The sequence below is a fragment of the Vidua macroura genome, chromosome 13 (assembly GCF_024509145.1).
Source record: "Vidua macroura isolate BioBank_ID:100142 chromosome 13, ASM2450914v1, whole genome shotgun sequence".
Taxonomy (NCBI): Eukaryota; Metazoa; Chordata; class Aves; order Passeriformes; family Viduidae; genus Vidua; species Vidua macroura.
The window spans coordinates 10,496,071-10,519,884 of record NC_071583.1 but is presented as its reverse complement, the minus strand read 5'-3'; the positions used below and the strand labels follow the sequence as shown (position 1 = coordinate 10,519,884).

Below are 23,814 nucleotides of genomic sequence, written 5' to 3'. Positions count from 1 at the left end.
TGATACATGCAAGAGGTTTTGGAGGGGAAAGAAGTGAGCTCAGCACACCCGGAGTTAACTCTGTCCCTGCAGGAGAAATTTGTGTCCCAGTGGCTCTGCTGCCTGCATCCAGCCTCTCCTGGCCCCACGTTCCTCTGGCATCTCAGCCTGGCTGTTTCTGTCTGGCAGCACATGCACCTGCATTTTGTCCCCACACACAAAACTCCAATGTGCTGCATTAAGAATTCCACAAAAACAGCACCAGGAGGGCTTTGCCTGTGCTGGTGCAGGGCAGTGAGGTCCAAGGCTGGCAGATGAGTGCTTGTGCAGGGGTCAGGGCTCTCCTGAGGGGTTTGGGATTTTTTATGTGCTGAGTTTATTTCTTGGTCCTTGGTTCCTGCAAGCATCTGAACAGAGAGCATGACAAACCCTCCATCTTAATTCCAGTGCAAACACAGCTGTCTTTCCCAGGACTCTATCAGAAGCCAAAAGAAACTACAAAGGCATTAGGCACTTAACTCCCAGTACTGCCCCTTGGAGCTGAGTACCCAAAGAAGAGCTTAGCTCCCCAAATAGTTCTGAGAGGCCAAGGGGGGATTTTTCACTTTGTGCCTTTGAGGCACAGCTGGGCAAAAGCCCAAAACTTTCCTTGTTCAAAGGCAGTTAAGGACTACTGGCAGTCAGACAAGGGGGAAACATGTCACTGAGGAGCTCTGGTGGCCTGAAAGTCCTGGGTTTAACACCATTGTGCCTTGGTCCTGCCTGCATGGCACAGTTTGCACTGAGAGTGAAAACAGGGACAATGGACCTACCCTAGGAGCTAGAGGTACTTTCTTCCCCAAGTAAAATTTGTCATGGATGGAGGGGAGTGACTGATGTCAATGGGGAATTGAACCCCACATTCCCAAGGTTTGCTGCCCAGTTTAGACCAGTCTGTTCTGTCCCATACATGTACTTGTACCTGCAGAGCTTGCAGTGCTGTAAACTGGGACACCCTGTCTCTGTCTCCTGTCTGGATCTGCAGCTGTGGGACAGGTCTGTATTCAACCACAAGCTCTCTGAAATTTCCCCACTGATTCACATATATATTTTATTTTTTCCCTTCCCTTCTTTACTTCCCCCCTTGGCAGTAAAATCCTCCCAGCAAGGCTGGATGCTAAATGCCCCCTATATATGCTGCTGCCCGGTGAGGTTGTCCCCCATCCCTGATGCTCATTTCCAGATGGTGGGATCCTTGCTTCATGGCTGGCTGTTGTGATTTATTCCAGCTATGCCAGTTTTTGCTGTTGCAGGTTTGTGCCCCATGTCATTCTAGTAAACTACCCATTAAAGTAACTTCTAGAGTTCTGATAAATTTAGTTTTACTCCCAAATGTCTCTTCTTGCTCTGTTCTCTATTTTCCAATTGCCTGTGCCTTCCACTGGGAAGCCAAAATTTCTATCTAAGTTAAAGGGCAAAGGTGAGAAGAAAGTTTCTCTGTATCCCCAGGAGCTGGGCAGCCACTGCTTGGGTAAAGTGTTCCTGCACATCCTTCACAGGAGATCACCCAGCGTAGGAGGTAGCACTGGGCCATGGGGCTGGATTTGTTTCTGTTACAGTTTAATGAGATGGGGAGCAGAGATGATGCCTCATTCATCGTGTTGGAAGCAGAGTGTGATGCTCTGAGGGACACCCAGTGTGTCCCTCGTGGGGACAGGGAGGGGAAGGGGAGCCAGAGGACACAGTGTGAGCAATGGCTCTGTGTGACTTGGATCCTGTACACAAATGATACCAACATTGCCACTGCAGGGCTCGTGCTGTCAGGAGCCGTGGTGTGCTGGCTGCTCAGCAAACAGGGGCTGCAGCAGCACCAGCCAGGCACTGGCACCTCTGCAGGAGGCAGCAGGGGTGGTTCCAGCAGCCACCAGTGCCAGTGCCCCTCTGCACGGAGCTGAGCAAGCCCAGGACACCCAGTGGCAGAGGAACGTGCAGTGGCTGACATCCTGAACTGTCACCCCACCACTTCACAACCCACAAATCTCTGCTCCCCTCTTGGTGGGCTGGATCTTTCAGAGCTCAGTAGTACCCTGAGCGTGTTTTCAGTCTGAGCTCCTCAGACAGGACAGCGATTGCAAAAAGCAAACACACACACACTGCCCTGTGCACACACGCTCCCCTGCCCTTGGCAAATTGGTCTCGGCATCACCCCCACATTGCTGTGACTCGTCCTGGGCAGCTGCCTAAAATATGGATTTTCAGTCTGAAAAGCCGATGAAAGGCTGTGTGAGGGCACCACATGGGATCAGGGCCACAGTCATGCCATCAGAACTCCATCTTGGACCTGGTGCTGTCCTTCTGACCTGCCAGTTGTGGGGACATCTTTATGCTGGCTTCTGGTGGACAGGAAGAGGGCAAGTGAGAGGGAAGCTGAGTTCTCTTCCAGCATTTCTTTTGAATGCTATTGAGCAAGTTTCATTTTTTCCCAAACCATTTACAGCAGCCCTTACTGGGATATCTGGGGTCTGTAGGCTTTTTGAAGGTCCCTGCCTTGTAACCTTTTCCACTTCCCACCTTTGGAAGTCTCAGAGGCAAAGATCTGCCTCAGGTTTGTTTCTAGCCTTGGTGATCCTTGCCTCAGAGATCCTTGCACAAGTCCACTCCCTTTAACTTGCTGGCATGGCTCTGAACACATTTAGCTTCAGGGCATGGAGGTGTCCAGCCTTGAACCAGCCAGTGGGGAATTCCTGCAGCCTGTTGGAGGAGCAGGCTGCCTACTCTGCCTGCTCCTGTTTTCCCACAGTGCCCCTAAGCTCTTAATATTTGGATGAGCTTCGACTAAATAAATAGTTGTAAATTTATGGGCAGGCAGACTGATGGGAATTTGGCTGGGAAGGGCTTGGAGTTGGTTTCTCCTGGAGAAGGAAGCAGGATTTCTCCTCTCTGGTTAGGACTGTAGCAGCTCCACCACCCTTGGGTTCTGCAGCTACACCCTCAGCTGAGGTGGCTCGTCTATCTACCAGTGCAGGAAAGCCTGGCCACATAACCCACATAACCCACATCCTCTGGCAGCTCTGCTGAGAGGATGTTGAAAATGGTCGTGAACCTGGTTTTGAGGGTGTGAGTGTGTGTGGATTCAGGGTCTGCTGATTTTTCTGTCCCAGTTCAACATGCTGTCCCATGCCACCTCAGGTCCTTCCCTGTGCTGTGATGAGAGCTTCCTGACCCACAGCAGGGCTCTCCAAGCACCAGCCATCCCCAGCCCTGTAGACAGCCCTGGCCTGGCTCTTTGGGGTCCTGCTTGCCTCCCTGTCTATCAGCACGTCCCACCTCCCCTTCACCTTGCCAGTAATCCACGATACATTGGAGCAAGGAATGGCAAAGGTGTTCAGAGCTCCCAGCAGTGCTGCAGCCCTGGTCACTGAACCCTCGGGTGGTGTCACACCGTGAAGCTGTTTTGGCAGCTGTGAGATGCTGCAAACCACAGTGCCCCAGGCTTGTGTGTGGTGTTGTGCTTGGGTGAGTCTGTTACAGGGCCATGTACACAAACAGTGCTGAGCACAGGGCTGAGTCCTGCTGTGCTGAGGAAGCAGCTGATTCTGGTGAGACCCAGCTTTTTCACAATTGGACTTAATTTTCATAGACTCCCTCAGAGCAGCATCCAACTGGACTTGAAGCTGTTTTCTCCCCAGAGAATGTCTCTGAAGGTGTTGCTGCCTCCACAGCGGCTCGAGTGACAGATGAGGAAGCCTCTAAGGTGGCCATGGCAGATGGGCAGGTGCTGGCATCTCTACCCATGGTACTTGTGCAAGGAGATGTGCCACTAAAGTTTTGGATCTTCACAGCAGTACACAGGGCACATAGGTCCCTTCCCATCAGCTTATCTCCTGTGGTACAGAGAGATGCTGAGGCCATGAGTCCTGGCCTCCAGTCACAACGTGCTCACAGCTTTTCCTTCTCCATGTAAATGCCACTTGATTTATAGCCCTTCATCTCCTGGCTGCTTTCCCAGCTCTTCCAGGGAGGAGCAGCAGCAGGTTTGAGCCATCCCTTGCAGTGCTCTCCCTCTTTGTGAGTTTGCAGCCTCACTGCTAATGTGGAACCCAACCCAAGCCTGCTCTCTGGCCAGATGTTGCTTCACTGACCTCACAGGAAGATGGGTAATATTGACGTGAGGTTCAAAGGTGATGTTTGTTGGGAGCTGCTGAGTGTGAGTGTCCCTGGGGCTGCCTTGCCTGTTCTAGAGGGCCTTCTTCAAAGCAGGGACCTGAGAGATCAGTACAAACTAGTTGGAGGTCAGAAGCTCCTCAGCAGCTCCCCACTCCCATTTATACTGTGTTGCCCTGTGAGACTGGGGCTCTGCCTGCCACGAGAGTGTCTCTGCACAGGCAGATTTCCCCGTGGCAGGAGAAGGCAGCGAGTTCAGTCCTGCACATATCTACAGAGCCAGGCCCTTCCTTTTGGCAGGGGTGCAGGGGTAGCATATTCACAGCTGGGTCTCTTCCAAGTTTACTCCTGGCAGTATCAGGGAGATTGATTTCCCTTTAGCTTAATAGGAACAGCAGACACAGGCACTGTGAGACCCAAACAAGGCTGAACTGATGCTGCTGCGTTTTGCATCAGTAGCCCACAGCTGCTGCTGGGTGGTGTAGACACAAGCCTCCCAGTTCCCTTCTTCCTGAGGTCCCCATCGGAGTTTGCTCACTCCCTGTGAAAAGGAAAGGGATATCCCCAGAGCCAACAGCCACTCTCAGGAAGGGTTAAATCCAACAGCCACTCAGACAAGCAGCTACCAGTGATGCTGGACCTGTTGTGCCCCAGAGCTGTGATGGCACTGGAGATGTTTGTGTCCTCTGCTAATGTGCTGGCTGGGGAGACAGGGCTCTTTGGTGGCCTCAGGCAGGGGTCATTACTAAATGCAGCAGAAGCAGGCACGAGGGGCCGTGTGGTGGGACCGTATGTGCCGGAGATGGTTCTCAGAGCTGGTTCTCCCAAGTCTCCAGCAGGCTGTAATTCAGTCCTCTCCTCCTCTGTGAACTCATGCATCTCTTCAATTCTTTGTAAAGCCTCTTGTTGTGTATCTGGAGACACAGAGTCTCACCAGCTGATGACCTGTGTCATTTAGAAAGTCAGGACACAGCCGCTCAGCTGGCTCTGCTGGGAGCAGAGGGATGAGAGCCATGAAGCAAAGCCAGGGAGGGATGGCTGCGTGCAAGGTGCTGCACTGCGAAGAGTTTGCTGAGCGTGCATTTTTTTCTCAGATCAGCTTGTTGAGGCTTTCATCAATCCCAGATGCACAGAGCTGAGAAGATGGCTTGAGACATGTTCAGCAGGCAGGTTGAGCCATCTGACATTAGAGAGACTCCTCTTTGTTGTACCTGTGCAGGTGGCCTGTGTGCAGAGGGCACAAACAGCATCTGCCCAAACCAGACCTGAGCGCGGGCAGGTTTTGAGCAAGCCCAGCCTGGTCCCCTGCACGCTGGCCTGCCGTGGCCTCAGCAGCTGAGCAGGAGGCAGCAGGCTGGTCCAGATGGTCTCTTGGCTTGGCAGCTCCGTGGTGCTGTGTGAGCAGCTGTGGGCTGCCCGAGCCTGCCCAGAGAAGGGGGCCTGCAGGGGTACGGACACCACACGAGTGGGATTTTAGGGAGAGGTGGATCTCTGGTGCTGCCTTGCCCAGGGAAAAATCAGCCCCTGTCCACCCTGACAAAGGGTTGTTTGCCGGTGCAAGCCCTTCTTCTGCAGTTCCTTTGGGCAGCAGGCTGCAGAGGAGGAGTTTATTGACAAGGAATGGAAATGCTGGCAGTTCAGGCTTGAATTATAAATGCAAGCAGCCAACTGGGGCCAGGAGAATGACAGGCGTAATGGGGAAGAGAAATTGCTCTTGGAAAGCTTCTAGCTTGGCTTATAGGAGGAATTAACCATTTGGAAACAGAAGATTGCATGGTACTTACACACAAATACTTTATTTGCTCACAGAGGCTGTGTTCCTGCTGGATACTGTTAATTTTCTGTTTCCTATAAAGATCTTAATTGCAGTCCTTGTGACATTAGAGACCTAGGGACACTGCCCCAGCAAAATACATCCCTCCAGCTAAAATGCATGTGATCTTTCTATTAAACCTTCCTGGCATCTGCCTCAGGCTGGTACCAGGTGACCAGAGCCTCCTGCTGCTGAGGAGACACGAAGGTTTAGGAAGAGCCCCTGCACTGAATGGGCCAGAGTGTCCAGACCAGCTGCCATTGGCTCTATTCCTAATATGATCCCCACAGATGATGCTGGGGCATTTGGCAAGCTCCTTGAAGCAGCTGGATTCCTTCTTTCCTTTTCTGCATGATTTATTATGAGCTAATCCTATAACTGTCACCATTTTCCATCACTTGATTAGAGTTTCCCTGGCTGATCCTTGACTCAACTTGACTAAATGGGAGTAAGAGGGCCTTTCTTGAAAAACAGAGCCTGAGCCATCCCCACCTCTGGGGAGGAGGAAGCCACACAAGCAAGGCCCAGCTGTGCCAGCCCCTGAGCCTGGGTGTGGCTGGTGGCACTGTGATAGTCCAAGACGTGTTACTGGTGACAAATGAAAACAAATTATCTTTAGAAACATAAAGGCAAAGTAAGCTGTGCAAGAAAGCAGGAGACAAAAGAGGAGAGAGCTTTCATGAAGCTTTGTAGAAAACAAGGAGGCTCTTCAAGTAATTTTAATAGCTTCCTAATGGCAATGGCAATAACTTCTTCCTAAGTAAACTTTCCAGGATCTTGAACATCAAGAGTAATGCACAAGTGGTTTTAAAGCATGTCCAGAAGCCAGATCCCTGAATCACAGTCACTTCTGGAATGAGTGGCAGCCAGTCCGTGCACTGGCTTGAGTACAGCCAGCACTCCCTAAACAGAAGGCATCTGGCCAAAGCCTGGACAGACCATGGATTTCAGATTACAGAGGTCTCTTCCAGGCAGTTAAAAGCTGAGCAGCCTCCTGTTAGGGAAGAAAAAAATGAAAAAGGAAAGGCAAAAAAGTAAAGTTAGAAAGATAATTATTTTCCTGCCTAATATGTGTGACATGCAGTAGAAATCTAAACTAATGCAGGATGTTCTGACCCCATCTCACATCAGGAGTTTAATGTTCTTTTTGTAGCAGCTTAAAAAGACATCCATCAGATGACACCCCCTCAAACCCCAGAGCCACCTCTGTGGCTGCTGCCTGAGCTTTGTGTACAGCAGATGGAAGGCAGAGACACAGAGCTGGCTGCAAACCCCTCAGTGCTGGATCATCCCTCAGCCTGGCTTAGCTGCAAAGTGCTGAGTGTGCACTGCAAATGTGAAGCTCTCTGGGCTGGGTTTGTCAGCCAGGCACGAGGAGCAAAACACACACAAGTCCATTGTCTTTTTTGCCAGGCAAGTGCCCCTCCAAAGGGCGCTGATGGGGGCTGCACACAGGGTCACACTGGCTTTGCTCATCTGGGAGTTCTTGCATGCCTTGAGCAGTGAAAAGTCAGCTCCAAGCTTTCCAGTTTCTGCTAAACCTGTAAGAGCATTAAGAGAAATGGACAGTGGAGATTATACTGTCAGCAGTGCTTGCTGTGTTTCTTTGGAGCACTTTCAGCAGAGATCTCTCTTTTTTAGTGGTTTGGAGCAAAACGCAAGTAGCTCTGAACACTGGATCTCTGCCTCCCTCCCTCCCATCCCACATCCCACGTGGTGCTGAGTGGGACACGCAGGCTGTGCTGTGGCAGGGGCTGATCTCACCCAGTGACCCAGAGTCCTGTTTCCAGTCATGAACTGTGCCAAAGCACAGCAGATCCTGAGGAGTGGGAATGGAGAAATTGCCCCTTGGAGAGGCAGTTTCTGGATCCTTTCAGTGGAGGAAGGAGTGGTGATGTGAAATAAGGTCTGGTTGTCACATTTCTGTAGTGATGGCAGTGCCAGCCCCATGTGTGACCTGTCAGAAGGCTCTCTTCAGGTGTGATTCCTGGCAAGGGACATGGCTGGGACATGTTCCAGCTGAAAGAGAAGATACTGAACTTTGGTGGCAAGGGGGACAGCCATGAGGAGCCCGTGGCTGGGAGGGGGTCAGGTCAGCTGCAGGGTGGCTGCGTGTCACAGCGCCCGCTCAGGAGGAGCATCTGTGCCGTTCTTGGCCTGCCCCACAAAGGCTGCCACAGCGCTTGAGAGGCTGGCTGAGGCATTTTCTGATGAAAGTCAATGTGTCTGTCTTGAACTGGATCCAGATGGAGAAACCTGAAGTCTGGTGGCACTTGGTGCCAGTGGCACCTTATGCTGCTGGCCCCTGCCCCGTGTTTGCTGTCTGTGGATTTATTGCATCTGGCATGAGTCACTGAGCATGGAAGTGGTTGTGGGTAGGTGACAGTCGTGAGCATGGGTCACTGCAACCCCAGACTGAGGAAGCATCCATCTGCTTCTTGCAGGCTGGAAACCATGTCAGTTTTTTTGTTTAATTTAATGTGCCTGGGGCTTCTGTGCTGTCCCTACGCCTGTCAACCCTCAGATTTCTGTGTGAGAGCCTGTGCTGTGAATAATCTGCACTGTGTGGACAAGTGCCCCAATATCAGACAGAGAGGTGATGCAGCTCTGCTGCCTCTCCATTCCCAATGCAACATGTCAGAGGCATTCCAGTCCCACGAGCCCCATTTACAGGGATGCTGCCTGCAGATGACTGTGCACAGATATCAGGCATCTTGGGCACAAGTGGAGGCAGGTGTGCTTGGATTTTTGGTCCCACTTCAGTTCCCTGAGGCTGTGTGTTTCCACCCTCGCACATTCACCACAATCACTGCTGCTTCTGGCAGGCCTGGCTGTTCCCTGTCTGGCTGGAATGAGAGCAGGATGTACTCACCCCGCTGTATGGCTCTTCCCATCCATCACTTTCCAGAGAGAATAGCTCAGAACCTTCTTCCACACCCTCATTAACATTTCCTGAAGGCAGCACACCCCTTGTCCCTCTCTTGCCCATGGGCTGCTGCCTTCCAGCCGGCATGCCACATCTCTGGAGGAGTGAATGACTTTTCCTACTAAAGGAAAGTGCAGTCCATTGAGTTATCCCATGTAAAACAGTGACTCATTGTCCCCTCTTTGGAGAGTGTTTCTTGGCTGGAGGAAGGCTGTTGTCAGTGCCAGGGAGCCTGGCTGCCATTACCACCCAGTTGTGCCACACAGCCCTGGCGAAGCTGCAAGGGGGGGATTGCTGAAAATAAGGGTATTCTTTTTAGGGGGTGACACCTCCTTTCACCTCCTTCCCAAAGGAAGCAATCTTGGACATCTTGCCTATGTACACCTGGTTACGGTGAGGTCCAGGGATCCCAAGTACCTTCACATCTGTGTGTGTGTGTGGCTTGGAACTGTGTGTAGTAGGAACTGTGTGGTTTGGGGTGGAAAATGTTGCAGAAGGGTTTGTCCCAGGGGATGGTAGCTGTGGAGCATATACATTTGGTGGAAGGATTTTGGAAAATGCTCCTTTCCCTCTTGGCTAAGAGGTTTGTACTGCTGTGCCTCCTCAGAAGTGAGCTGTGTCACCTCAGTTCAGTGCCTGTGGAGCCTCCTCTGAGGGCTGTGGCTGGGAATGGGGTACTGGGGTGCTTCAGCAGCAGAGACATGGGATGAAAATGTGTCCTGGGGATGGGGTGCCCCATCACCCTTCAGGAGCCATCTGTGACTGCTTGGAGTTTGCCTTAAGTAGCTTCCCAGGAAAACAAGAGAGTCATTTGTGCAAAAAGGGTAGATTTCTGGGGAGGAAGATCTGTGTGATAGAGACTGGTAGGATCCCTCCATTTAATTCCGCAGGAGAGTGATGTATTATAGCCAGGTACTGGAGAAGAGGAAGATGATGGACCATTGTGCAGCCTTCATCCCTCTGCTACACCCTACCCCTCATCTTGAAATGGTACTTTATCACTGTGGCTAAAACATCACTTCTGTGTGAGCCCAGTGCTTGTGGAGATGCAAAACCACCCTCTCCCATACACAAACACGAGCGGGTTCACCCACCCTGGCTGATGGGAGAGCAGATTTGTCATCCCCTGCTGCAGCTCACTGTGCGTGGGCTGTTCTCTGTGCAAACCTACTCATGCACACGTCCTGTCTTGCCCTGCTCAGGTTGGCCCTGAGCTGCTTTCCTTGTGGTTTTTCCCTTAGTGTGGTGGGTAACCTCCTCCCAGTGTATCTCTATTTCCAAGTGCTGGGTGTGAGGGGAGGTGGGGGGGGGTTAATTACTTGGTTTGGCTGTTTCAAGAGGGATGGGAGAAAATGTGCAGCTCTGGGAAAAAAAAGCCTGAGCTAAGCTTTCAAGCACCCCTGTGTTGCTGGGACTCAATTCTGTCTGATCCAGCCAAGTTCAAGTCACTTGGTTTAATTTCTGCTAAATTAAATATCATTAAGTCAAGAGCCACCAAATGGAGCCCCTTTGCCATGGGGATAACCAGGCTGACAACACCCAGGCACTGGCTATGGTTCAAAATACAATTATGTGGCCCAAAACCAAGCTTCTTGAGGCAGTTCCTGAGCCTGAGAGTTAGGGTGCAGCGCTGGTGAAGGACACTTACCCAGTGGTTTCAGAGGGACACTTGAGCTTCCTGGTGCCATGCCAGTGCCTGAGGGTGGTGGCTCAACTGGTGACATGGAGGAATGAATCACGAGATGGCTTTGCAGGGCACAGGGACGTGCCTGCCTGTTGATCTGCTCAGGGAGGCAGAATGACAAAGGTCCTGCCCTTCTGATATGCTACATTAACCTGGCTGGGTTATCTGGGAAGGACCTGCTCCAGGACCCCTGCAGGGGTAAAACTATCCTGGCCCTTGGCTCTTCTCTGCTGTCTGAAAATGCTCTGGAGCAAGCATGGCGAAGGTTCTGCTGCTCCCCAGGATGCTCCAGATTGTCATTTGTCTGTAGGGAACAGGAGGGGAGCTGGCAGGGGAAGGTCTGATGGAGAATTATTCCCATTCCCTAGCAAGTGAGCTGAGACAGACAGCTCCAACAGACTCTCCGCCGCCTGTACCTCAGCAGAGAGACATGCAGAGCAGCCAGCCCTTCCCAAGGCTTGGCCCACAGAGCCAAGGGCAGGCTGTCAGGAATAGCTTGTGTTGTACATTGCTGGCTTGTTCATCAGCGAGGAAAACACTGGAGGAGGCCAGTGGTGGGTCTGCCTGTGACCACACCGCATGGGGCTGTGTTAGGTGGCAGCCTGTTAGCTGTGTCAGTGCTGAACCTCTGCAAAAGGACGTTGTCATGAGGCAGAACAGGCTGAACAAGGCATAACTGGGGAGAAAAACACCATGAAAAGAGAAGCAATGGTGTGAAGGGCCACAGGGGCATTTCCTGAGCTACAGAGGATGTTGGTCTGGAAGAAGAAATGCATGTTTATATTGTAAATACCAGAGTTGCAGAGCTTGTGAGTTGATGCCAGCTCCCCTCCATCACTCCTGCTCACCACTCGCTGGCACAGCCCCAGGAGGAACAAAAGAGCTCAAGTACAGCGTTTGCTCCACAGGGATCTGTTCACTGCCACCTGGAAGCTGTGCCAGGTGTGGGCTGTTGTGGGCTGATATCTGAGCTCTCCTCTTCTTGGGGAGCTGTGCTGTGCCTGGGAGAGACCCAGGGAAAAGACCAGAAATTGTCTCTTCTGGTTGTTCTCCAAAGGGCTGGTTGCTTTCTGCCATTGCTTGTGCTTGTCTGTATATTGCTGTGACATGTTCTCTCTCCCCAAAATTCTTTCTTGTGCATGTGCTCTGCTGCCAGTTACCTGCCAGAATGGGGCATGGATGCTGCCCACTCCCTCGGAGTGTTCTGGGTGCAGACACCTGGATAAGCCCAGCTACTTACACCTCCTTACAGCTCCCCAGCAGAGGTGCTTGTGTCTGAATTCACAAAGATGAAGGATGCATTTAAACAAATCAGTTGTGTGGCTCTATTAGATTTATTTTCCTAAGCTTTTTAATTAAGCCTCTGTTGTCTATATCCTTGACTTTCTAGATGCAGTAAAAATGAGCAGTCACAAGAATCTAAGGAGATTTGATTGCCTCTTTGAAGCCAAAAATTTGATTTGCTTTTGGAGCCAAAAAATTCCCATTCCCAATCAAAACCTTTCAGTAAGAATTAAAATTGGAATAATTCCCAAAGGTCCTCCCTTAGCTCTGTGAACACCAGAATTGCCACACAGTTCTTCACAGCCAGGGATATGATGTGAGAAAGCAAACAGTCACTTATTTGGTCATCTTGTCCATCAGAGAGAGGTCACTGCCTTCCACAACATTAAGGCAGTAAGTGAGTCTGGAGTTCTCTGTGGGATTCTGGTGTTGGAGTCTCACATCACCATAGTTTTGAAAAATACCTGTCTTTTAAAAAAATTCAAAACAACAAATAACAATCAGCCTTTGTGTTCAGGCAGAAATTAAGGAAATGTGTTCTCCACCAATAGCCCAAGCATAAAAGCCAGAGCTTCCTAGAATTAAACTGCTATCTGGAGACAACCCTGTTTGACCCTATAGCTCTGATCCTTGCAGGCAGGGCTCTCACATGGACCACTGAGCACTGCCCAGGGGTTCAGCTGGTGCTCCCATGTGGGATTTCTTGGCCTCCATGTCCTGGACCATCCTCATGCAGTCTGTGCATCTAGCTGCATGTCTCAGTCTTTGCTATCAAACCAGGAAGGAAAACTGAGCTCTGACTGCAATAACTGTCTGGATCCATCACTGCTACTGCCAAACTCTATTTTCTTTTTCTCTCTCTATTTTTTTTTTTTTTTTTTGGTCCTGCTTGGATGTTGATATCGAAAATTGGACCAATTTAGCAGCCAGTGGCTGCAACTAGGGTTTGGCTTTGACTAGCACAGTCACAGTATCCTCTCAGAAATCCTATGGCAGGATCCTTCTGGGTGCATTATTTCAGTAGGGAGGAGCCTGTCTTTGTGGAGTGGCATCTTTGTGGTCAGGGGTGAGTGAGCCATCACTGCTGAGGCTGAAGCACTCGTTGCCCCTGGCAGGTCCTGGAGAGGAGTCAGCATGATCTGGAGAAGCTCATCACTGTGCCCACAAAGAGATCCAGGTCCTAATTTCTGGCTCTTCCAGTGATGCCTTAAACCAAGTGCTAATCCCTGTACACTGTAAAGCTCTGGGCGTTGTTTACCCTTCTGGTAATACAGTTATTTATTTCCCTCTGTACGCTCTTCCTTCTCCCATGAATGCAGTTCAGCTGCACACATGCCATGTGTGCCAAGCAGACAGCTCCTGTCACCAGTCCTTTTTCCTTTGTTCAAATCAGAATCCATCGAAAATATCACCTTCAATTTCAGAACTTTTTCTTTGGTGTGGGAGAGAGCATTCCCTTCCAAGAGGGAAGTCAGTTTTCCCCTGAGAACTGTCTCTTCCTACAGAACAAAGAAGCACCTCTCCCACTGCCCCGCTGGCAATTGCAGGCTGTAATTTACACTGATCATTTCAGGCACCGCAATTATTTTTTTCTCTTTTTTTAGGTTTTGCACAGACACAACAGGAAGCAACAGGGCTGTGAGACGGCGGCGGGGAGGCAGTGGTGGGGTCAGGATTAGCTTCTCAGGGCCTCTGGGGTGCCTGCTCATGTGCAAGTACATGTGCTGTCTCTTCACTTCCCTTGTCTGGGGACCACTGATCTTCTCCAGGTGTTAACCCTCTCCAGTGTTTCATATTGGAGACCACATGTGGAGTTTTTGGCTTCTTGTGACCTGAGGGTCCAGCCTGGAAAATATCTGAAAGCTTCATCCTCAAACCCAAAAGGAGCTGGGATTCCTTCTGTTACATCCCAGCCACCCACTCCCACTGATCTGGGGTTTCCAAACCTCTTCCAGTCTGGCACCTGACACATGGGCGTGATGATGTCCTGCATGTGGAACACCTGCCATCCTCTCTGCTGGCCTGTTCCCAGGGGTGATGGCATCCCAGCTCTGCTCATACACACATCCAGCCCGAGCAGCTCCGTGAGTCCTGGGATCACCCGCTCACCTGGCAGCCCTTCTCAGCACCTCTGGATCTGCCTTGGTCCAGGAGAGCAGAGCTGTCAGTGCTGCAGGTGAGGGTCACCAATGCTATGGATAGTAGCATATGGATAATGCTTTTTTTTTTTGCTGTGATGGCAAATATCTCACCTGACTTGTTTCAGGGCTTCATTTGCCTTTTTTTATGACTGTCACACTGGCAGCTGATGGCGCAGAACTAATGCATCTGGGACCTCCTGCCACTTCCAGCAGCAAAGTAGCAGAAACTGCTGAATTCCAAGATTGTGAAATTAAATCCTGTTAAGTTTCCACTTCCCTCATCCAGGATGAACTTCAGTTTCCCTGTTGGTGTTTGTCTTTCCCTGCCACGGCAGCCTTTCTCAAGTCTTTGTCCATCATCAGTATCTTTCTGTTTTTATGTCAACTCCTTCTCAATGTATTCATCCCAAAGCTATTCTGGGAAGTATTTTTCTAGAAATCTGCCTTCTGCCCAGTATTTCTCATTTAAGTGCCACCTGCTTTCTTGTTGCTCGTGACCTTTCCAGTTCACCTTCTAAACTTCATCCTCTCTGACTGAAGAGGATGAAATCCTTGTTTCCTGTGTTGTCTCTCATGCACTGTGTGTATCTGGGTGAGGATCTACCACATAGGCTTGATCTACAGAAACAGCTTATTTTATTTACAGACAAGTTTGCATGGGTATGAGCTGTGTCTGGTTAGTGCCATGTTGATTTTCATTCTAAGTTATTTATTATCCAGTTGCACCCACATGTTTTAATTGCTTTCTTTTCTTCAGACTGTTTTCTAAAGCCTGGGTAATGCTGATGTCAGCCTAGCAGGCTTGTTGCTGCCTGAATCTTGTCTCCAAGCCAAACTCTTCAATTCACACACTGGATTTGCTGTTGTGGTTGCAGAGAACCTCCCTCCCTTTTTAAGGCTCTCTGCAGCCAAAACAGCATATTCTTTCAGTGCTGCATCCAGAAGTCTGGAATAGGCATGATCCAGTCTTTCCCTCACCTCACACGTCTGGCTGTCTTTGTAATCAGCTAGTACACCTAAATATTCACAGCTTTAAAATCTATTCCCTTTTCCAAGGATAGCTGGCAAGACATTGAAGCCCCAGATCCTGCTGCGGTGTTGATGTCACACTGCAGGAGAGTAGCTTCAGCTGTGGTGGGACAGCACTGAAATCTGGGGTACAGGAGGAAAGAAAGGAGGAAATGTGACATCTTTTTAAGCTCCAAAAGAAAGTCTGAAAGCCCTTGTAACATAGGAGACTCAAAAATGGGCCTGAGCTTCCTTTCAAGCTCATCTTGTGCAGTGATTTCTGGTCAGTGTCTTTGCCTTAGCACAGTGGTTTTGGTCTCCTGCTTCACATCACTCCTATGCCCTTACCTCATTGTTTGAAGATTCAGAGGACAAATGTGATACTTCCTTCTGCCTGTGTCAGTGAAAAACACTTCAGATTTGGATCACAGACATGCACTGTGTTGATACTTCTCACCCAAATAGTGATCCTGCAGTTGCCAAGGGTTGGTGCTTTTTTCCCCTTTAGAAAGTTGATATGCCTTGGCTAAGTGATGTCCCTGCTTTCAGATGCAATTGTGGCAATGCTAAATTTCCAAAGATTACCACTGCATGTGGTGGAATCTGGGAACCTCAGTAACAAGCTATAAAGTCAGGAGAAAATCCAAGATGCGAAGATCTTGGCAGCTCCTCCACGATGGAATATCCTGCTCTACTCAGGGCCATGGTGCCAAAATGCAAAACAAACCATTAACTCACTCACATGATACTCCCTCCTCAACAGTGTCATTTATTTCAGTACTCCTTGGCCTTCCCAAGCTTTTTGGGAGTCCCATGTGCATTCCAGAGCTTGGTAAACCAATAGTACAGGGAATGGGATGCCTAACTCACTCTCAGCATGAATGAGTGGAATAGGAGGGATGTGTAAATGTGAGCATTTACATGTAAGTGTGTGAGCAGTGATGCTGCAGGTGCTGGGGCTGGTGAACAGGGGGTAGCCACAGCATGGGGTCATGGGGCAGGGCTGTGTTGGGTGTCAAAGGCTGATCTTAGTAGGGTGGACTCCTTTAAATCGCTGTCTCTAGCCTGCTGCTGGCTCAAGTGGGTTGCAGTAGCCCTGGCCTGCTTACCACTGTGATTCCAGATGTTTTGGGGATGCTTTGGGCACAGACAGCTTGGACTTGTCTCTGTTCACACACCTGCAGCCGCTCTGACCCAGCCTAATGGAGAATGGACACTCCATCCCATGGGACACAGCAGATGCTGCTCTCCTCATGCTGCATCTGCCACAGGGCTTAACCCCAGCTCCAGAAGTCACTGTCACTGCCCAGCTGGGATCCCGGCTGCTTTTCTCCTCGGGGTGCCCTGTGTAGTGTGAGCAGACAGTTTCTGAGCGGGGACACTTCCTGCAGTGGAGCCGTGTAAGAACCCAAAACCCGCTGCCAGGCCAGGCCTTGCTCTGGAGGGTTTGGCAGCGCCTGGGCAGGGATGGTGTCACCGCTTTGGAGCGCACAGACCTCAGGATGCAGCCAGAGCCGAGTGCCGGTGTCTTCCACTGCCAGCTCAGCACTCCCAGCCTCCTCCAGCTGCACGGGAGCAGCCTGGCAGGGATTATTTTTTCCCTTTTTTTTTAATCTCTTCCTCTTTTTTTTCTGGGACCCTGTACAGCAAGAGCATAGCAGGGATCCCAGGGGGTTTGCTGCTATCCAGAGAAGATTCCTTGTTCTCTGCCAGATCTTGCGCTGGGGAAGGGCTGGAGGAAATCCATTCTGCAACGTTTCTGCTGGGGCTGTTGGCAAGAGCGCTGTGAGATGCTGCAGCCACTGGCCAGGCAGGTCCCTCTGAAAAAAAGAGGACTGAAGAGGTCAGAGCATGGCTGTGACCTACCTGACCTCTGCTCCCTCCCCTCTTTACTGCAGATTTGCCTTTTGTTGAGCCCGAAGAGCCTCCTGCCAAGCCAGCGCTCCTCTGGGGCCGTGGCCTGATGCTGCAATAGGCACTGAAGCCTTTCCCTAGGACGTTTCCATGCTGCCCTGTGCAGCACCAGCACGAAGTATTTGCATTTCTAACAGCCTTAAGTCAGCCTGAACCACCCGGGGTTTGCTTCTTGTCCCCATGAGAAAGGTTCTGGCTGATGCACGTGTTAGTCTCAAAAACAAACGCCTCCACATTGTTTTTACTAAATATAGGAGCAGTGTCTGCTGCAAGGCACTGCTGGCAGCCCTCAGCAGGGTTACAGTCCTACATCCAAGAGGAGTTTATCAGCCCCAGCCAAAGGGGAAAGGGGCTCAAGTTCAGTGCTCTGTGTTTGCAGATGTGAGCTGCAGTCGGTCGAGTTTTCAAGGTCTCATTCCCTGTCATTTGCAGAGGGCTGAGCCTGGAAATGTGAAACGGGACTCCTTTGGGATGAGCATCTCAGCCCAGAACTGTACGTTGGATTTTCTGCTTATCTCCCGCTGGCACAGATGCTATTTCACCCTCCTGTGGGGTAACTGATAGAGAGGATTGAGGAAGAAACTGTACCTTCTCGTTGAGTCACATCTTGATCAATCCAGCGCTGCAGGAAGTGTCATTTCCCATGGACGCGCAAGCGTACGGGCACTGCTGATGAGATTTTGTGAGGTCAGGCAGTCATTTCCTCCTAATTACAGCTCCAGGAATGAATAATGTTTAGCTGAGACCCTGGTGACTTTGTGCTTTGGTGCAGTTTTCATTTAAGCAAAATACAAGCATGTCAAAATGAACGCAGGATCTGGATTTTTCCTTCTGGTTATTTTGGTTGTACAGATGCCATCTGGGACTTGTATAACAAATGTGACGGTCAGTGAATGAAAAGATCCGGAGCCCCAAACTACCATGCAAAAAGCTTCTGTTAGAAACCTTCATGTTGCCAGAAATGTCTTGTGGCAGATGCTTTTTCCAGGAACTTGGAGGACTGGAAGAGCCTCCCAGGCCACAGTTTCCTGAACAATGTGTCCTATCTTCCCCTTCAGAAAAAACATAATTCTCCATTTTAAAACTCATGGTGTGATTCCTTCTGTGGAAGCCAACTCCAGGACTGCACAATCCCCATGGTTAAAAACTTGTCATGTGGAAACTGTCGTGGCATCCTCTGCCAATGGAGAGAGTCAGAGCCAAGAAGCAGAGGGTGGGTGAGTGATGGAAGAGCTGCTTGAAAGGGTTGCTGCAAGTGAGAGCCTGTGCCCCTGCCTTGGCTGGCTCCCTGCGTTGGGTTTGGGATATCCAGGCCACATGGTTCTGCCCCCACTCTGCTGGGAACAGGTCCCTGAGGGGACCTCAGAGGCTGAGCTGAAGCAGATGCTTCCTAGCCTGGAAGGTGGTTTCATCCCTAAATAATTTATGAGAAAAAGAACTTGAGCAGCTGTCACTGATTGGGTCTCTGGTACTGCACTTATGGCTGGCCACATCCAGCCTTGGGTTTGGTGCTGCTGCAAATGGACCTCCAAAATGAATCAGCTGATCTGCAAGGCAGGGAGGGGGCAAGGACTGCCTGGAAGGCTGTCTTCAGCTTCAAACACCAGAGGAGATGCAGCTGGTTTAGAAGGGATGAAAAAAATATATAAATAGCAAATAAGAACTTCAATAGATTTACCAGTCAGACAAAGCAACTGACTAATTTGTGTGCTCCTGTCCGTGTCTCTGAGCCTGGAAGTGCAAACTCTGAGTCTGTGGGGGCTCAGCACAGAGCTGCCAGTGTTGGATCTGCCCTTCATCTCTGCCAAGCACAGGGGCTGTCTCACCCCTCACAGGGCTGTGGCAATGCTGGCAGGGTCCTGTCTCCTCTGGGTCATTCCCTCAAACATACAGCCTGGTCAAAGTGGCATTTCCCAAAAGCATATGGATCAAACTTTTCCTAGTTGCTCTTGAAATTGTAATTGTTACCTTTATTTATGGTGTTTTATTTGATAAAAAATAGGTCTGGACCTTTTGAATCCTAGCTGCAGATTTTGTTACAAAGTAAGGGGGAGGGAAGAGCATTGCTTGAGCATCACTTCCAGGGCAAAATGGGTTTGTTTCTTCTTGGGAGAGGTTGTCTTATCCCAATTTGGGCATCTCAAAAGAAAGTATGGGAAGCAGACCCTTCCAACCCCTCTGATTTTCCTCACTCCTTTTTCAGCCTCTGAAGATATGAGATCCACCTGGCAAGGCAAGGCTGGTCGCAGCCCACTCCAGGCCCTGTATGAGAGTGACCAGGTAAGGGGACAGGGACAGAGAAGTGGTGGGGCAAAGATCAAGTGGAGCACTGAGTGCTGACCCTTTCTTCCACTCCTCTGGTGTGTGGGGCATTGTGCCAGGTCCAGCCACCCCCAGGGTCCTTGCAGCTGAAGGGTCCTCTGACTGTGTCTGAAAGACACGACCACACTGCTTGGGGGTGTAGCTTGATAAACACTGCTTATGGCCCTTGCTGGTGCTTGGGTAAATATTTCAATTACCAGTGGGCTGAGCCATAGCTGGGCAAACCTGGGAGACTTCGTCATCTGAACATTTCAAAGCCAACTCTGTGCCATCATAGCTGGGCAAGAGCTTCATTGACAGATATTTCTGTGTTAGCTGCTATATATACATGCACACACATAGGTATGTGCACATATATGTTTTTACATAGATGTAGCTGGACTCAGCCATGGGGGATTTATAATCCTGGAACATCTCAGGCCTCTCCATCACTCTGAGCTGTGCCAGCTACACCTGCTGAGAAATGAGCAGCCAGGCACAGCCTGGGCAAAGGATCACTCCCCTCCAGGTGGGCTTAGTGAGTCCCTCCCAGTGCAGGAATTAGGGAAGGTGTCCTGTTTGCCCTTCACAGTGGGGCTTGTGGTTGGAGCTGTAAAAAGTCTTTGTTTCTTTCTGCTGCATTTCCCCCTGGGCAGGCAGTTTTCCCCTAATTCAGCCTCACTTCCCTTTGCAGAGGGATCTTCACCCACAACTTCCCTGCAGGAAGGCCTGTGGGAAACCACCCTCCAACGGGTGCCATGCCACATGCCCCAGCCACCAAATGTTCCCTGCATCTCCCCTTGTCCATGGGGCTGTCATCTGCTGCAGCCCCCAAGAGCAGAGGGCAATGCTGGTAGCCCCTCAGTGGGCTGCCACCCCTGCTGCTTCCCCAGTGCCCGTGGGCAGTGCCCCATGCAGCCAGAGTCAGCTCTTCCCATATGTGTTGCTTTGTGTCACTGTCTGGGTTGATGCTCTTATGTCTGTAAGCAGCCAAAGTACATTTGCTCTCTGAAAAATTACAAATATGGACTCCCTAGGCCATGATGCCAACAAAGCCTGATGCTGCTGGAATGTCATGGTGCTATTTCCCTAGAAGTGATACTTAATTTCCCTGGCTTTTAAAGAGAAGGAAATGAAGGGAGCAATTTTGCTCTGAAATAACTGCAAGACATGCATTTATTCCAGTGGGCGGCTGCTGAAAAGTAGTCACATTTATTTGTTGTCATGCCTGCAGACAGTGTCTGTCTGTCTGTCTCTCTGGTCCAATAGTTTTGCATTATGGAAGTGCAGGGAAAAACACCTGAAAAAAAATCACATTATTAAAATGCCTCTTTTTCTAAGCCTTTGCAAAAAAGGTTTTCCAATTCTGAAAGCTGACGGGGAAGCTCCAAACAAAAGAAATTTCTACTGAAAGGTTTGGCTGTGTTGCAAGGCAGCATGAGAATGCTTCTTCAGCTGTGGTTATCATCTCCCTAGGTGCTGTATTTTTTTTGTAGCCTCGTAGCCAACAATGTCAGAGTCATACCTTGCTGGCAGTTAGCATCTGTTCACCTGAATTTTGTTTGTTTTGGCATTTTCCCTTATCATGTCCCTGTTGGAAGGAGTAAAGATGGGATGCTTTCTCCTATCCCTGTCTCACATTACTGCCCATACAGGTTCCTGGAGAAAGTGGTCACTAAGGTGACCTGAACAAGGTTATTTCTTTTGTGGAAATAAGATCCGAAAGAGTTGGAGAGTGGTTCATGCATTGCAGAAGGAGTGTTTGCCCAGGCATTAGTGTCTCTCTGAAGATCCAGGTCTGCTGGATCATCCACAGGATGGACAGCTTGTCCTAGTATCCCAGCTCCTGGCGGGAGCTTTACAAGCCCATACAACTGTCCCTCCAAACACCTCATTAGTCCCCAGGGAGCAGTGAGGGGCACCTGAAGCCTGGCCAAAGGTGTCCTTTAGCATTCCTGGGCAGTGGCAGCTCTCAGCAGCCGTGTAGGCAGCAAGGCCTGCCCTTGCTCTTCATCTGGAGCGTACCACGCCTGTGCAACTGCAGAGCTGTTTGCTGTGGCACCCTCTGGCCCTGGGAGGATTGTCTTTACAATCCCAAAGTGGGAGCCACAGTGATGTTGGGAGGTGGTGGTCACTGCATGGCATGAAAGCCACAGCCCTGCAGGGTCAGGGTCACCCCAGGTTAGCGGGTGCTTGGTGCTGCCATTCCCAGACGAGGCTGTTGGATGTTCCCAGCAATGAGGAACACGAAATTTCCCAACCCTTGTGAGCAAAATAGGGACGTAGTGGGCAGGAGGAGGAGGGGACCTTCCCCTTCTGACTTCCTGGAAATGGTTTCCTTCACCAGATGTTCTAATGACATTTTGGAATTTCTGACAAAAACCATGACAGGAGAGGTCACGTCCCAAGATCTGTAAGGGGGTTTCAGCTGGGTCAGGGGTTAAGGGACTCTGGGCTTCTGGTAAGCCAGTGCAGCAGCTGCCAGTTCTTGATGTGAAGGTCAGAAGGGTTAAAGGACCATGTGTTGGTTCCTTGTCCGTGTGGCCAAAGGAAACTGTGACCAGAGCTGAGGCATTGGACGGCCTGTGTGGAAGAAGTCCCTCAGGAGAAGGAACCCAAAGCTCTCAGGAAGGGCCCCAGCACTACCTACTCAGCCCTTTGCTCTTCTCCATGATACCTGCCACCCCACCTCATCTCCAGCTCCCCTCCTGGTCACCAGGGTTTGATCATCAGCGTTAGAGACCATTTCCATTTGCCTTTCCTTGCAGAACACACAGGCCATTTCCATCCAGCATGCCCAAATGTTCTGCCACGTTTCTGCCCTTGGCTGGGTGTTCACAGCAAGCACATGTGTGTGGGTGTCAGTGTGAGGCAGCAATGCCCCAGAGCAGGCAGGAGGTGTGCAGGGCCCTGTGCCAGCAAACAGGCTGTGCTTTCTGCCCCTGGGGCCATACATCCCCCCCAGACTGGTGTAAGGGAGAGCACATTAGCCCAGTGTGTGTGTGTCTGCTTTTAAAAAAATGTTCTGTTATTGACCCTCTCTGCACCACCCCTTCTTCCCTCACCCCCATTCAATTTTTCTCCTCATCCAGCTCCTTGTCACATTTTGTCCTTTCTTTTGATGCCAGCCTGTCCAAGGATTAAGTGCACCAGATCAAGATGTGTTCAAAGTGAGTGCTGTCTCCAAAATCCCACATGGGTGACTGACCAACGCAGTAAAGGGGAGACTGGGGACAATTGTGGGACAAGTGTTGTGTATAGGCCACAGTCAGCTTGGGCAAGCTGGTGACCATCTCTGTTGGGTTTTTTCTCCCCAGTTTGAGCAGTCGTCCCTGCAGGCAGTTCACCAGCAGAGACGGGAGATGTTGAGCAACATCTGCAGCCGTTACACCCGCAAGCGGCGTCTCCTGCAGCCGGACGACTTGCGGCACTTGGTGGTGGACGACACGCACGGGCTGCTCTACTGCTACGTGCCCAAAGTGGCCTGCACTAACTGGAAGCGGGTGATGATGGTCCTGACGGGGCAAGGCAAGTACCAGGACCCCCTGGAAATCCCCGCCCACGAGGCCCACGTGCCCTCCAACCTGCGCACCCTGTCCGAGTACAGCGTTCCCGAGATCAACGCCCGCCTGCGCAGCTACCTCAAGTTCGTCTTCGTGCGGGAGCCCTTCGAGCGGCTGGTCTCGGCCTATCGCAACAAGTTCACGCTCAGCTACAACACGGCCTTCCACAAGCGCTACGGGACCAAGATCATCCGGCGGCACCGGCAGGAGCCCAGCGACCGGGCCCTGGAGCGTGGGGACGACGTGCGCTTCGAGGAGTTCGTGTACTACCTGCTGGATCCGCGGACGCAGCAGGAGGAGCCTTTCAACGAGCACTGGGAGCGGGTGCACTCGCTCTGCCACCCCTGCATCATCCACTACGACGTGGTGGGCAAGTACGAGACCTTGGCCGAAGATGCCAACTACATCCTGCAGCTGGTGGGGGCCGACACGAGCGTCAAGTTCCCGGCTTCTTCCAAGACCACCAGGACGACAGACGACATGACAGCCCAGTTCTTCCAGGACATTAGCCCCTTCTACCAAAGGAGACTCTTTAATTTATACAAAATGGACTACTTGTTATTCAATTACTCCATCCCATCGTACCTCCGCATCCGGTGAGGCAGGGGCTGTGGGGGAAGAGGTGAGGGAGAGCTGGATAACTCTCACCTTGCCACAATCCCTCTCCTCCTGCCTTGAGCTCATCTCTTGGTTGACTTCTTCCCTGTGTTAGGGTCTGCTCCACCTCCTGATGCCTTGTTTATGCATGCTCTGGAGGAAGCACACTTCTCAAAACACTGGGGCTGGAGATTTTCCTTCCATTTCCCTCCCAGCCTTCAATATCTACAGGGAATGGTGGTGGGACTGGACACTTCTTGCCTTGGCTGGGGACTTTCTTGTAACAAAGAGACTCCTCTGTAGATCCAAATCTTGGGAAGGCTCCATTTTCGGGCAGGATCCCTTCAGGTCTTTCTCCTCCCTACTGGGCCGTTTGGGGGCAGATACGGAGTCTCAGGGGTCAGAGTGGAGTGTATCAGAGACTTGCATAGAGCCAGAAATAAAGCAATAATTTAATGTAA

At 50.8% G+C, this 23,814-nt stretch overlaps 1 protein-coding gene across 3 annotated transcripts in view; it reads left to right on the top strand.

Annotated features, from left to right (window-relative positions):
- CHST13 (carbohydrate sulfotransferase 13) overlaps nt 1–23,814 on the top strand; it is a 29,224-nt gene extending 5,410 nt beyond the window's left edge. The window contains exons 1-3 of one of the 3 annotated variants that reach the window (XM_053989750.1): nt 17,724–18,105; nt 19,096–19,172; nt 22,511–23,814. In XM_053989750.1, the coding sequence (XP_053845725.1) occupies nt 17,928–18,105; nt 19,096–19,172; nt 22,511–23,356 (1,101 nt within the window). In that variant the 5' untranslated portion in view covers nt 17,724–17,927 and the 3' untranslated portion in view covers nt 23,357–23,814. Of the gene's footprint in view, nt 1–17,723; nt 18,110–19,095; nt 19,173–22,510 lie in introns of those variants that run through there. The other 2 variants (XM_053989752.1, XM_053989751.1) reach the window with 2 other exon arrangements.